The 12,514-nt window shown below is 51.5% G+C and overlaps 1 protein-coding gene across 2 annotated transcripts in view; it reads left to right on the forward strand.

Annotated features, from left to right (window-relative positions):
• The window catches only part of rgs19 (regulator of G protein signaling 19), a 169,271-nt gene that overhangs the window by 75,301 nt on the left and 81,456 nt on the right, over positions 1 to 12,514 (forward strand). For both annotated transcript variants that reach the window (XM_072514955.1, XM_072514954.1), the window contains exon 2: positions 5,121 to 5,254. In XM_072514955.1, coding sequence (XP_072371056.1) covers positions 5,121 to 5,254 — 134 coding nt within the window. The remainder of the gene's footprint in view (positions 1 to 5,120; positions 5,255 to 12,514) is intronic.

Here is a 12,514-nt window from a genome sequence, read left to right on the forward strand (position 1 = left end):
CCCGCGCTGAAGACTGGAGGTGGCCGGGCCGGGGCAGGGAAGCAAGGGTTGGTTCCCGCACTTCGAACAGAAGGGGGAGGGCGGGAGCCTATGGACGGGGACGGGAGAGGAGGGTGTGCCACATAATGGGAGGAGTCGAAAGAGAGGCGGGAGTGGCCGGGGTCAGCAGGAGTCAGCTGACTTGCGGAAGTGCAATGGGAGGAGTAAATCAGCTAGGACGGGTCCTAGCCAGTGGGTGGGGGATGGGGGGTTGGGTGGGGGGGAATCGGGTTGCTGCTGCTATGGTCAAGGAGGAGCTGGAGCGAGTGGGGGGGGGGGGGTCGAGACGGGGGTATGCCGCTGTGGGGAACGGGCCGGGTGTGGGATGCGGGCGCGTGGCTGGCCGAGGAGGGGTCATGGCTAGTCAGCGGGGTAGGGTGGGCGGGCAGCCCCCTGTTCTGGCTGATAACCTGGAATGTAAGGGGACTGAATGGGCCGGTTAAGCGGGCCCGCGTGTTCGCGCACCTGAGGGGGCTCAAGGCAGTTGTGGTTATGCTTCAGGAGACACACCTGAAGGTGGCAGACAAGGTAAGATTCAGGAAAGGGTGGGTAGGTCAGGTGTTTCACTCGGGGCTGGATGCCAGAAATCGAGGGGTGGCGTTCTTGGTGGGAAAGAAGGTGTCGTTTGAGGCGTCGAGCATTGTGGCAGATAATGGCAGCAGGTACATAATGGTAAGTGGTAAGTTGCAGGGAGAGAGGGTGGTACTGGTCAATGTGTATGCCCCGAACTGGGACGATGCGGGTTTTATGCGGCGTATGTTGGGTCGGATCCCAGACTTGGAAGTGGGGGGCCTGATAATGGGGGAAGACTTTAACACGGTGCTGGATCCGGCACTGGATCGCTCCAGGTCTAGGACGGGTAGGAAGCCGGCGGCGGCTAGACTGCTGAGGGGGTTTATGGACCAGATGGGAGGGGTGGACCCTTGGAGATTTGCAAGGCCGGGGGCTAGGGAATTTTCATTCTTCTCACATGTCCATAAGGCTTATTCCCGAATCGACTTTTTCATCTTGAGTATGGCGTTGATAGCGAGAGTAGAGGATACCGAGTATTCGGCAATAGCCATTTCGGACCACGCCCCGCATTGGGTGGACTTGGAGATGGGGGAGGAGAGGGACAGCGCCCGCTGTGGCGCTTGGAGGTGGGGCTGTTGGCGGACGAGGAGGTGAGCGAGCGGGTCCGAGGAAGTATAGAGAGGTACCTGGAGACCAATGACAACGGGGAGGTCCGAGTGGGGATGGTATGGGAGGCACTGAAGGCGGTGGTAAGGGGAGAGCTGATCTCCATTAGGGCCCACAGGGAGCGGGGGGAGAGGGAGAGGCTGGTGGGGGAGATGGTGAGGGTAGACAGGAGGTATGCAGAGGAGCCCAAGGAAGGATTGTTGAGGAAGAGGCGTAGCCTCCAGGCCGAATTCGACCTGGTGACCACCAGGAAGGTGGAGGTGCAGTGGAGGAACGCCCAGGGGGCGATTTACGAGTATGGGGAAAAGGCAAGCCGGATGCTGGCGCATCAGCTTCGGAAGTGGGACGCAGCTAGGGAGATCGGGGGAGTTAAGGATAGGGGAGGGAGTATGGTGCGGAGTGGAGCTGGCATCAATGGGGTCTTCAGGGACTTCTATGAGGAATTGTACCGATGTGAGCCCCAGGGAGGAGGGAGGGATGGGCCGCTTCCTGGTCCAATTGAGGATTCCAAAGGTGGAAGAGGGACTGGTGGCGGGATTGGGGGCCCTAATTGGGCTGGAGGAGCTCATCAAAGGGATAGGAAGCATGCAGGCGGGAAAGGCACCGGGGCCGGACGGTTTCCCAGTCGAATTCTATAAAAAATATATGGACCTGTTGGGCCCGCTGTTAGTTAGGACCTTCAATGAGGCAAGGGAGGGGGGGCCTTGCCCCTGACGATGTCCCGGGCACTGATCTCCTTGATCCTGAAGCGGGACAAGGATCCCTGCAGTGTGGGTCTTACAGACCGATCTCCTTGCTAAATGTAGATGCCAAGGTGCTGGTGAAGGTCTTAGCCACGAGGATTGAGGATTGTGTGCCGCAGATCATCCATGAAGACCAGACGGGGTTTGTGAAGGGGAGGCAGTTGAACGCGAATGTGCGGAGGCTTTTGAACGTTATCATGATGTCGGCGAGGGAGGGGGAGGCGGAGATAGTGGTGGCAATGGACGCTGAGAAAGCCTTCGATAGGGTAGAGTGGGGGTACCTATGGAGGTGCTGAAGAGGTTTGGGGAGGGGTTTGTCAGGTGGGTTAGGCTGTTGTATGAGGTCCCGATGGCGAGTGTGGCCACAAACAGGAGGAGGTCCGAGTACTTTCGGTTGCAACGAGGGACGAGACAGGGGTGTCCCTTATCCCCCTTGCTCTTCGCACTGGCGATTGAACCCCTGACTATGGCACTGAGAGAGTCGAGGAACTGGAGGGGGTTGGTGCGGGGTGGGGAGGAGCATAGGGTGTCACTTTATGCGGACGACCTGCTGCTGTCTGTGGCGGACGCGGTGGGAGGAATGCCGGAGGTAATGAGGGTTCTTAGGGAATTCGGGGACTTTTCGGGGTACAAGCTCAACATGGGGAAGAGCGAGCTGTTCGTAGTTCATCCAGGGGACCAGGAGAGGGGGATTGGTGAGCTCCCACAAAAAAAGGCGGAGAGGAGCTTCAGGTATCTGGGAGTCCAGGTGGCCAGGAGCTGGGGGGCCCTGCATAGGCTTAATTTTACAAGGCTGGTGGAACAAATGGAGGAGGAGTTCAAGAGGTGGGACGTGTTGCCGCTGTCCTTGGCAGGTAGGGTGCAGTCAGTCAAAATGACGGTGCTCCCAAGGCTTTTGTTCCTGTTCCAGTGCCTCCCCGTGTTTATCCCGAAGGCTTTTTTCAGGCGGGTTAACAGGAGTGTAATGGGGTTTGAGTGGGCGCGAGGGACTCCGAGGGTGAGAAGGGTGTTCCTGGAGCGGAGTAGAGATATGGGGGGACTGGCGCTGCCCAACTTCTGTGGATACTACTGGGCCGCCAATGCGACGATGGTGCGTAAGTGGGTGATGGAGGGGGAGGGGGCTGCATGGAAGAGGCTGGAGACGGCGTCTTGTGTGGGTACGAGTTTGGGGGCGCTGGCAACGGCGCCGCTGCCGCTCCCTCCAAGGAGGTATATCACGAGCCCGGTGGTGGTGGCTGCACTCAAAATTTGGGGGCAGTGGAGGCGGCACAGGGAGGAAGTGGGGGCCTCGGCGGGGACGCCATTACGGGGGAACCACCGGTTCGCCCCAGGAAGAACAGGTGGAGGGTTTGCGGGGTGGCATAGGGCAGGGATACGAAAGTTGGGGGACTTGTTTGTGGACGGGAAGTTCGCGAGCCTGGGTGAGCTGGAGGAGAAGTACGGGCTCCCCCCCGGGGAACACCTTCAGGTACTTACAGGTAAGGGCGTTTGCCAGATGGCAGGTGGTGGAATTCCCGCGGCTACGGCCACACACAGTACAGGACAGAGTGCTCTCGGGGGGGTGGGTGGGAGTGGTGAAGATCTCGGTAACTTACCAGGTGATGCAGGAGGAGGAGGAGGCCTCGGTGGTGGAGGTAAAAGGTAAGTGGGAGGAGGAGTTGGGAGAGGAAATTGAGGAAGGGACATGGGCAGATACCCTGGGGAGGGTGAACTCTTCCTCATCGTGCGCGAGGCTCAGCCTCATACAATTTAAGGTCCTGCACAGGGCACACATGACCGGGACAAGGATGAGTCGGTTTTTTGGGGGTGAGGACAGGTGTGTTCGGTGCTCAGAGAGCCCAGCAAACCACACCCATATGTTCTGGGCATGCCCAGCGCTGGAGGAATTTTAGAAGGGCATAGCGAGGACGGTGTCGAGGGTGGTAGGATCCAGGGTCAAGCCGGGCTGGGGGTTTGCAATATTTGGCGTGGCAGAGGAGCCGGGAGTGCAGGAGGCGAAAGAGGCCGGAATTCTGGCCTTTGCGTCCCTGGTAGCCCGGCGAAGGATTCTTCTTCAGTGGAAGGATGCGAGGCCCCAAAGCGTGGAATCCTGGATCAACGATATGGCGGGGTTTATTAAGTTGGAGAGGGTGAAATTCGCCTTGAGAGGGTCGGTACAAGGGTTCTTTAAGCGGTGGCAGAGCGGTAGACATTGGTCAATGGCAGCAGCAACTCTGGGGGGGGGGGGGGGTCACTTTATTTTTTTGTTTTCGTTATTTACACTGGAGGGTCTGAGGGGGTTTATATACTTGTTGTATTAAGTCGGAGTGTTAATGTTAATTTATTATTTATGTACAGGGGGGGTATGGAGGATTGTTTTCCTGGACTGTGTTTTGTACTTAACCCTGTTGGGTTTCTTTTTCATTTTGTTATTGATATTTTATGAAAACCTTAAATAAAAATTATTTATTAAAAAAAAGAAATATTAATCATCGTAATCCAAAGAAATGCAGATGGTCTAACCCCATTTAAGCCAATTGGCCAAGAAAAGTAGCAGCATTTCCCGCCAAGACCATGGACAGATGCGCTACCAACCTCCTTTAAGGGTAAAATCAAGGGTATGTCAGATGTAGTTCCATGGATTTTAACAGGGAATTCAATCCATCCTGCCCTCAAAAAGCTCAATGGAACTCACGAGAGTTGAGGCCTAATTTCTCTTTGATGCCTTCTGAAGGCTTCAATTATTTGCTAAAGCAAAACTGATATGCATAGTTTCTGCTAATCTTTCGCTTAAGTAATGCAGAGTCTGAAAGAACCCCATTCTACCCCATATACTATATCAAATGGTACATTTTCTTTTAACCAGTTTTCTTTGTATAATCAAAATATCTTATTGTTTAGTTGTAAAAGACAGCATACACTACAATGTATACTCCAATTATAATGCAGTAAGGAAAAAAATATATGACAGCACAGGAAAATGCTTACTGCACCACAGGAAGCAGGAAGTTGTCTCAGATGTTCTATGTGGAGTTTATTGCTGCAAAAAAATGTGCAATGAGTGGAAATTATTTTTGTGTACAATACAAGAATCTTTGCTTTTGCTTGATGGATTGAAAGGGGGATTTATAGCATCCTTTCAAATAGTACAGTGTTTCCAAACTTTATCTCTTATTTTAGTGCGCAAGATCTGAACAGAGCGAGAAGAAGCAGCAGATGTCGCAGAATGAGAACTTCACCACAACGCAATCGGCACGCAACCATAGATCAAATACATGCTGTTTCTGTTGGTGTTGTTGCTGCAGCTGCTCATGGTATGTCCTTTTGTATGTCTATTTGGCCGGTATTGTAAATCAATCTTTGTGATTCAGATTCTAATACCTTTGAAAAGACAGATTCTAAGGAGTAATAACTCCAGTTTGAATTGCTCACCGTCTACTTTTACCATTAGAAAGGCCAAGCTTTTATTTAAGTAGCAACTTTGGACTCCCCAGAATATCCCAAAACACCTCAGCCAATTAATTATTTTTGCAGTGTAGTCCCTGTTTAGCAGGCAAACAGGGAGAGATAATTTGCTCATGGCAAGGCCTCCCAAAAAGCCATGATCATAATTGACAGACTCATCTACTTCTGGTGATGTTTCTTGAGGGGGCAATGTTAGCCGGGATGTTGGAAAAACTTTCTGCTCTTTTCCAGTCATCCCATAGAATCCTCTGAGCAAACCGATGGATGACGGTACCCCTAGCAGTGTAATTAACCAAATTCTCCTATGTTTTCTGAAAATGAATCATTGCATTTCAGCAAACGGTTTTAACCTTTTTTTTTTACATGATGATTATTTCTCATTCCTGTCATGTGGAATCTGTGCAGGGATGTTTGGATCAATTCATGATTAGAATATGCGCAAGGCTTTGATTTATTTGAAAAAATCTTTTCCTCTCAATGTTCATTATACAGGCATTACATGAGAAACACTTGTGAAAAATCAAATAAAGTAGGTCATTCAATCTATTAAACCTGCAACGATGTTTTGTTGGTGTAATAACTCTCATGGGGACACATCAATCGATCTCCCCATGTGACTCGTAGAATACGAGCTCCCCTGCTAGTGGCTGGACGCCCACCCAACTGGGAATTGTAAATTCGCCCATTAAAAGCCGGCCTCGAGTGGGACCGTCACTTCCAGTAGTCCCAATTGGGACTAGCGAGTTGTAAGCCACAGCCTTTACTTTATGCTTACAAATTAAATGTTGTTTAATTTACCTTCTTGGGCCTCCTGAAATTTTATAGTCGGCCTAATTCCCAACCTTTTCTTTAATATTGTTAATTCTCAAATCAAGTTCGGTCTCAACTATTTAAGCACTTCAAATGACTACACACTAATGGTCATCTGGAACATTGTGTTACATTTTCTTATCAATTAAAGAACCTCAATTGGCTAATTCCATAAACTTCTTATCTGTAGGCAGTATAATGTAATCTTACCCAAACAGGTAGAATTAAAAAACACTACATAAAAGGAAGCCATTCAACCCATTGTTCTCATGGCAGTCTAGCACTTCAGCTTGAAGTTAAAACTGAAAATGCTGGAAGTACTCAGCAGGTCAGGCAGCTGCTGTGATGAGAAACAGAATGAATGGACAGAATCCAACTCCTGCCAACCCCCCACCCAGTGGGAGTCCGGCATCGCTTCTGTCCAAGAGGCCGAAGCTATTTTTAAAAATATATATTTTTATTCTCCTCCTTTTTCACAATTTCTCCCAAATTTACACCCACCAACAATAAACAATAATCAGCAACAAATATGTCAATCCCCATATCAATAACAATGATCCCATCCTGCCACCGAACCCCAAACATTAACCCGCATGTTCGCACAAACAAATGACAAAAAGGAATTAGGGATCGCCCATAGTCGCCATTAACACACACAGCCCCCCTCTCCCCAACCCTCCCACCCACATGCCCCAACTAATGTTCAATGTTATCCAGTTCTTGAAAATGCATAATGAATAATGCCCATGAATTGTAGAACTCCTCCATCCTTCGCCGCAGTTCAAACTTAACCTTCTCAAGAGTCAAGAATTCCAACAGGTCCCTCCGTCACGCCATGGCACAGGGTGGAGAGGTTGCTCTCCAACCTATCAGGATCCGCCTTTGGGCGATCAACGAGGCGAAGGCTACAACATCTGCCTCCGCACCTTTTTCCAACCCTGGCTAGTCCGTAACCCCGAATATGGCCTCCCGGGGGCCCGGGTCCAGTTTCACGTGCACCACTTTAGAAATTACCCTAAAAACCACCTTCCAGTAATCCTCTAGCTTTGGACAGGACCAAAACATATGAACATGATTAGCCCCCCCCCCCCCATTCCGCAACATTCACACACATCTTCTACTCCTTCAAAGATTCGGCTCATCCTTGCCCTCGTGAGGTGTGCTCTGTATACCACCTTCAGCTGTATCAGCCCCAACCTCGTGCATGTGGTGGAGGCATTCACTCTCTGGAGCACCTCACACCAGAACCTCTCCTCCATATCCTCTCCCAACTCTTCCTCCCACTTTGCTTTGATCCCTTCCAGTGGTGCCTTCTCCTCTTCCAAAATAGCTCCGTAAACCGCTGACGCTACCCCCTTCTCCAGTCCCCCGGTCATCAGCACCTCCTCCAGCAATGTGGAGGCCGGCTCCACTGGGAAGCTCTGTATCTCCTTTCTGGCAAAATCTTGAACCTGCATGTATCTGAACATTTCCCCCTGCTCCAGCACATACTTCGCTTCCAGCTCCTTCAATCCTGCAAACCGACCCCTAAGGAACAAATATTTTAGTGTCTTAATCCCCTTCTCCTCCCATTTCCAAAAATTTCCATCCCACCTCCCTGGCTCAAATCTGTGGTTCCCCAGAATCGGCATTTCCCTTGACCCTGCCCCCAACCCGAAATGTTGGCGAAACTGCCTCCAAATTCTCAATGAAGCTATTATTACCGGACTCCGAGTATTTCCCCGGGGCTATCGGGAGCGGCACTGTTGCTAGTACTTTCAATCCCGACCCCCTGCACAAACTCTCCTCCATTCTGACCCACTGGGAATCAACCCCTCTGACCCAGCTCCGCACCTTCTCCACATTCGCTGCCCAGTAGTAATACATCAGGTTCGGAAGACCCAAACCCCCTGCCTGCCTTCCCCTCTGTAGCAGCACCTTTCTAACTCTGGCCACCTTCCCTCCTCATATGAACGAAGTAATCCTTCCATCAATCTTTCTGAAAAAAGCCTTTGGCAGGAAAATTGGCAGGCATTGAAAAATAAACAGAAATTGTGGCAACACGTTCATTTTAACCGCCTGTACCCGACCCACCAGTGACAAAGGGAGACCATCCCACCTTGCCAGATCAGCTTTCACTCTCCCCACCAAACTAGAAATGTTATACCTGCGGAGCCCCCCCCCCTCCCACTCCCGGGCAACCGGCACCCCCAGGTACCTGAAGTGAGTCCCTGACCTATGGAATGGCAGCCCCCCCCCACTCCTGCCCCACCCCCGGCCGAGATACCACAAAATACTCACTCTTGTCTAGATTTAGTTTGTACCCCGAGAAAGACCCAAACACTCGAAGCAGCTCCAATATTCCCCCTATCGACACACTCGGTTCCGACACATATAACAGCAAGTCATCGGCATATAAGGACACCCTATGCTCTATCCGCCCCCCCCCCCCCGCACTATTCCTTTCCATACCCCCGAACTTCTTAATGCGATGACCAACAGCTCAATCGCGAGTGCAAACAGCAGGGGGGACATAGGACATCCCTGCCTAGTCTCACGGTGGAGAGAAAAGTATCTCGAGCTGATGTTGTTTGTGCGGACACTAGCCCTCGGCTCCTTATATAATAGCTTTACCCAGTTCACAAATCTTGGACAATCCCAAACCGCTCCAGAACTGCCATTAAGTACCCCCATTCTTCCCGGTCAAACGCCTTCTCAGCGTCCAATGCCACAACCACCTCTGTTTCCTTCCCCTCCGCCCGTGCCATAACGACGTTCAATACCCTTCTAACGTTTGAAAAGAGCTGCCTCCCTCTCACGAACCCCATCTGATCTTCACCTATAACCTTCAGGAGGCACTCCTCCAGCCTACCCGCCAGTGCCTTCGCCAATACTTTTGCGTCCACATTCAGAAGTGATATGGGCCGATACGACCCACACTCCGTCGGATCCTTATCTTTTTGTAGCAACAGGGAAATCAATGCCTGCCCCAAAGTTTGTGGCAACACTCCCTTCCCTATCGCCTCTTCAAACATCCCCACCATCGGGAGTGCCAGCTTATCCTTGAATTTTTTATAATATTCCACCGGAAACCCATCCGGCCTGCCACCTTCCCCGACTGCATCCTCCCAATCGCATCCTTTAACTTCTGCTCCACTATCGCTCCTTCTAATGTAGCCCTGTCTCCCTCCCCTAACCTCGGGTACTCCAACCCATCTAGAAATTCCTGCATCTCACGGTCTCCCCCAGGTGGCTCTGACCTGTACACCTCTCATAAAATTCCTCAAAAGTCTTATTAATCAGATCTAGAGCCACCACCAACTTCCCTGCCCAGTCCCTCAACTGAACAATTTCCCTTGCTGCTGCTTCCCTCCGGAGCTGACCTGCTAACATACGCCTTATCTCCATGTTCGTAAACTGCACCCCTTGCTCGTCTCAGCTGGTGCACCGCCTTCCTGGTAGATAGTCGGTCAAAGCTCGTCTGTAGTTCCTTCCTCTTTTCCAGCTTCACTGGGTCCCCATCTTCTTTGCATTAGCTATGAGGAGCGGTTGAATAAACTCGGTTTGTTCTCACTGGAACGACGGAGGTTGAGGGGCGACCTGATAGAGGTCTACAAAATTATGAGGGGCATAGACAGAGTGGATATTCAGAGGCTTTTCCCCAGGGTAGGGGGGTCAATTACTAGGGGGCATAGGTTTAAGGTGCAAGGGGCAAGGTTTAGAGTAGATGTACAAGGCAAGTTTTCTACACAGAGGGTAGTGGGTGCCTGGAATGCGCTACCGGAGGAGGTGGTGGAAGCAGGGACGATAGTGACATTTAAGGGGCATCTTGACAAATACATGAATAGGATGGGAATAGAGGGATACGGACCCAGGAAGTGTAGAAGATTGTAGTTTAGTCGGGCAGCATGGTCGGCAAGGGCTTGGAGGGCCGAAGGGCCTGTTCCTGTGCTGTACTTTTCTTTGTTCTTTGTTCTGCATAACTCCTATCTACCTCCAACATCTCATCTATTATCCTCTGCTGCTCCAACCTCTCCTCTTTGTCCACCCTGGCCTTAAACAAAATCACCTCACCCCTCACCACCGCCTTTAGAGCCTCCAAGACAACTGCCTTCGACACCTCACCTGTACAGTTGAAATCTACATAAACCTCAATTACCTTTTCAATTTTGTCACAGAACCCTTGGTCCCCCAAAAGTCCAACATCTAATTTCCACCCCGGCCTCTGCGCTACCCCCTTCTCCAGTACCATATCCACCCAATGCGGAGCATGATCTGACACTGCAATTGCCGAGTATTCCGACCCCTTAACCCCAGCCAGCAAAGCCTTCCCCACCACGAAAAAGTCGATCCGCAAGTATACCTTATGGACTGCTGAGCAAAGCGAGTGCTCCCGTTCCCTCGGGTGCAGAAACCGCCAAGGGTCCACCCCTCCCATTTCCACCATTAGCCCAGCCAACGCGTTCGCCCCCCATGATGGGACCAGTGAGCGCGGCCGTGACCTGTCCAACCTTGGCTCCTGCACCAAGTTCCAGTCCCCCCCCATTATCAGTTTGTGTGTGTCCAAGTCGGGGATGGCCCCAAACACCTTTGCGAATCCCACATCGTCCCAATTGGGACCGTATACACTTAACAGCGCCACTAACCTCACCTCCAGCGCCCCTATCACATATCTACCCCCCTGATCTGCCACCACCTTCTCCATCTGGAAGCGTACTCTTTTGCTGACCATTACCGCTACCCCTCAAGTACTTCCGTCAAATCCAGAGTGAAACACCTGACTAACCCAGCCCTTTTTAAATCTCACCTAGTCCTTGACCCTCAAGTGAGTCTCCTGCAGCATTGCTCCATCGGCTTTCAAACTTTTAAGATGCGCAAGCACCCTTGACCTCCCGACCGGACCTCCTAACCCCCTCACATTTCACGCGACTATCCTAATTGGGGGTCTCTCACCCCCCCCACCCTTCTTATCCACCATCATCATACCACCGGGCCCTGTCCCATGAGCCTGACCCACCCCTATCCATTAATAACATCGAACCCCTACCCCCCCTCCCAACCCCCCCCCCCCCCCCCCCCCCACTACATTTCCTCTCGAAAAAACATCTCCCAGCATCAATCTCCCCCTCCCCCCTTGCCCCCCCAAGGCCGAAGCTATTTAAGTGCAATCAGGCACTTAATTGGCCAGCTCGGGGGTTCTCATGAGATGAAGGGCCTGGTTGGGATGAAATCCCACCCCTGAGAGTTGCAGACCAATTAGAGCTGGCCGCTCTCCATTGCTAGCAGCACCACCGGAACGGTGGCTGCTGTCAATAAGCTCTGAGGCCTTCACCAGCAACTATCGGTGGATCAGTGGAGACAGGGAAGTGGGACAAATGGTGAGGTCTCCCAGATATTGCCATTAGGTTCCTGGCACCAGGCAAATCCGCCAAAAACATATTTAAATGAGTTTAATGGCTCATTTAAATATCCAGATCTGGGTCATGCCCACTGACGGCAAGATCTAGTTTGCCACGTATCACGAGGTTCGGTTGAATCGCGAGATTCCAAGGCCTCGTCGCGACACCAAGTCAGACGTGATGAGGCCGTTAAATTTCGTCCAATATCACTGTTCCACTGGAACTCCCTCACTAACAGCACTTTGGGTGCACCTTCACCACATGGACTGCAGCGGTTCAAGAAAGCAGCTCACCACCAACCACTCCAGGCCATTTGGTGATGGGCAATAAATGCTGGAACAACCGATGGCCCCCACATCCCATGAATACATATTTTTAAAAATATGGGGCAAAATTCTCCTACCCGCCCCGCCACATTTCTGCCCCGACCGGCCGGCGGGAGTCTCCGTAACACCGGCCGGTCAATGGGGTTTCCCATTGTGGGGCAGCCCCACGCCGTCGGGAAACCCCCGGGCGCCGGCAAAACGGAGACTCCCGCCGGCGGAGAATGACGCCCATGGTCCTTTGATGCAAAACATTCGAAAGGGTTTTCTGCCTCCCCCCGCCCTTGGCATGTTCTGGTCCTGCCGTCATCAACAGGTTTTCTCATTGTTCACACTCTCTGCCACCGGGGGTCCGCTGTAGGTGGGACTGGAAGACCCTGTCAGCGGGAACGGCCAGAAATTTTCAGCCATTGAAAAGGTTGTTTTAAAACAAACACAATGCAAACAAACTTGAAAACTAATTTGGCTCATAATAAACAGGAAGTAAGAGAAATAACTTTGATGATCTCAGGGCATTCAAAATTGCTTAACAGCCAATAAAGTATAGTCACAATTGTAATGCAGGGAATTGTAGCAGCCAGCGCAAGCACAATAAAAT

The sequence above is a fragment of the Scyliorhinus torazame genome, chromosome 8 (genome assembly GCF_047496885.1).
Source record: "Scyliorhinus torazame isolate Kashiwa2021f chromosome 8, sScyTor2.1, whole genome shotgun sequence".
Classification (NCBI taxonomy): domain Eukaryota; kingdom Metazoa; phylum Chordata; class Chondrichthyes; order Carcharhiniformes; family Scyliorhinidae; genus Scyliorhinus; species Scyliorhinus torazame.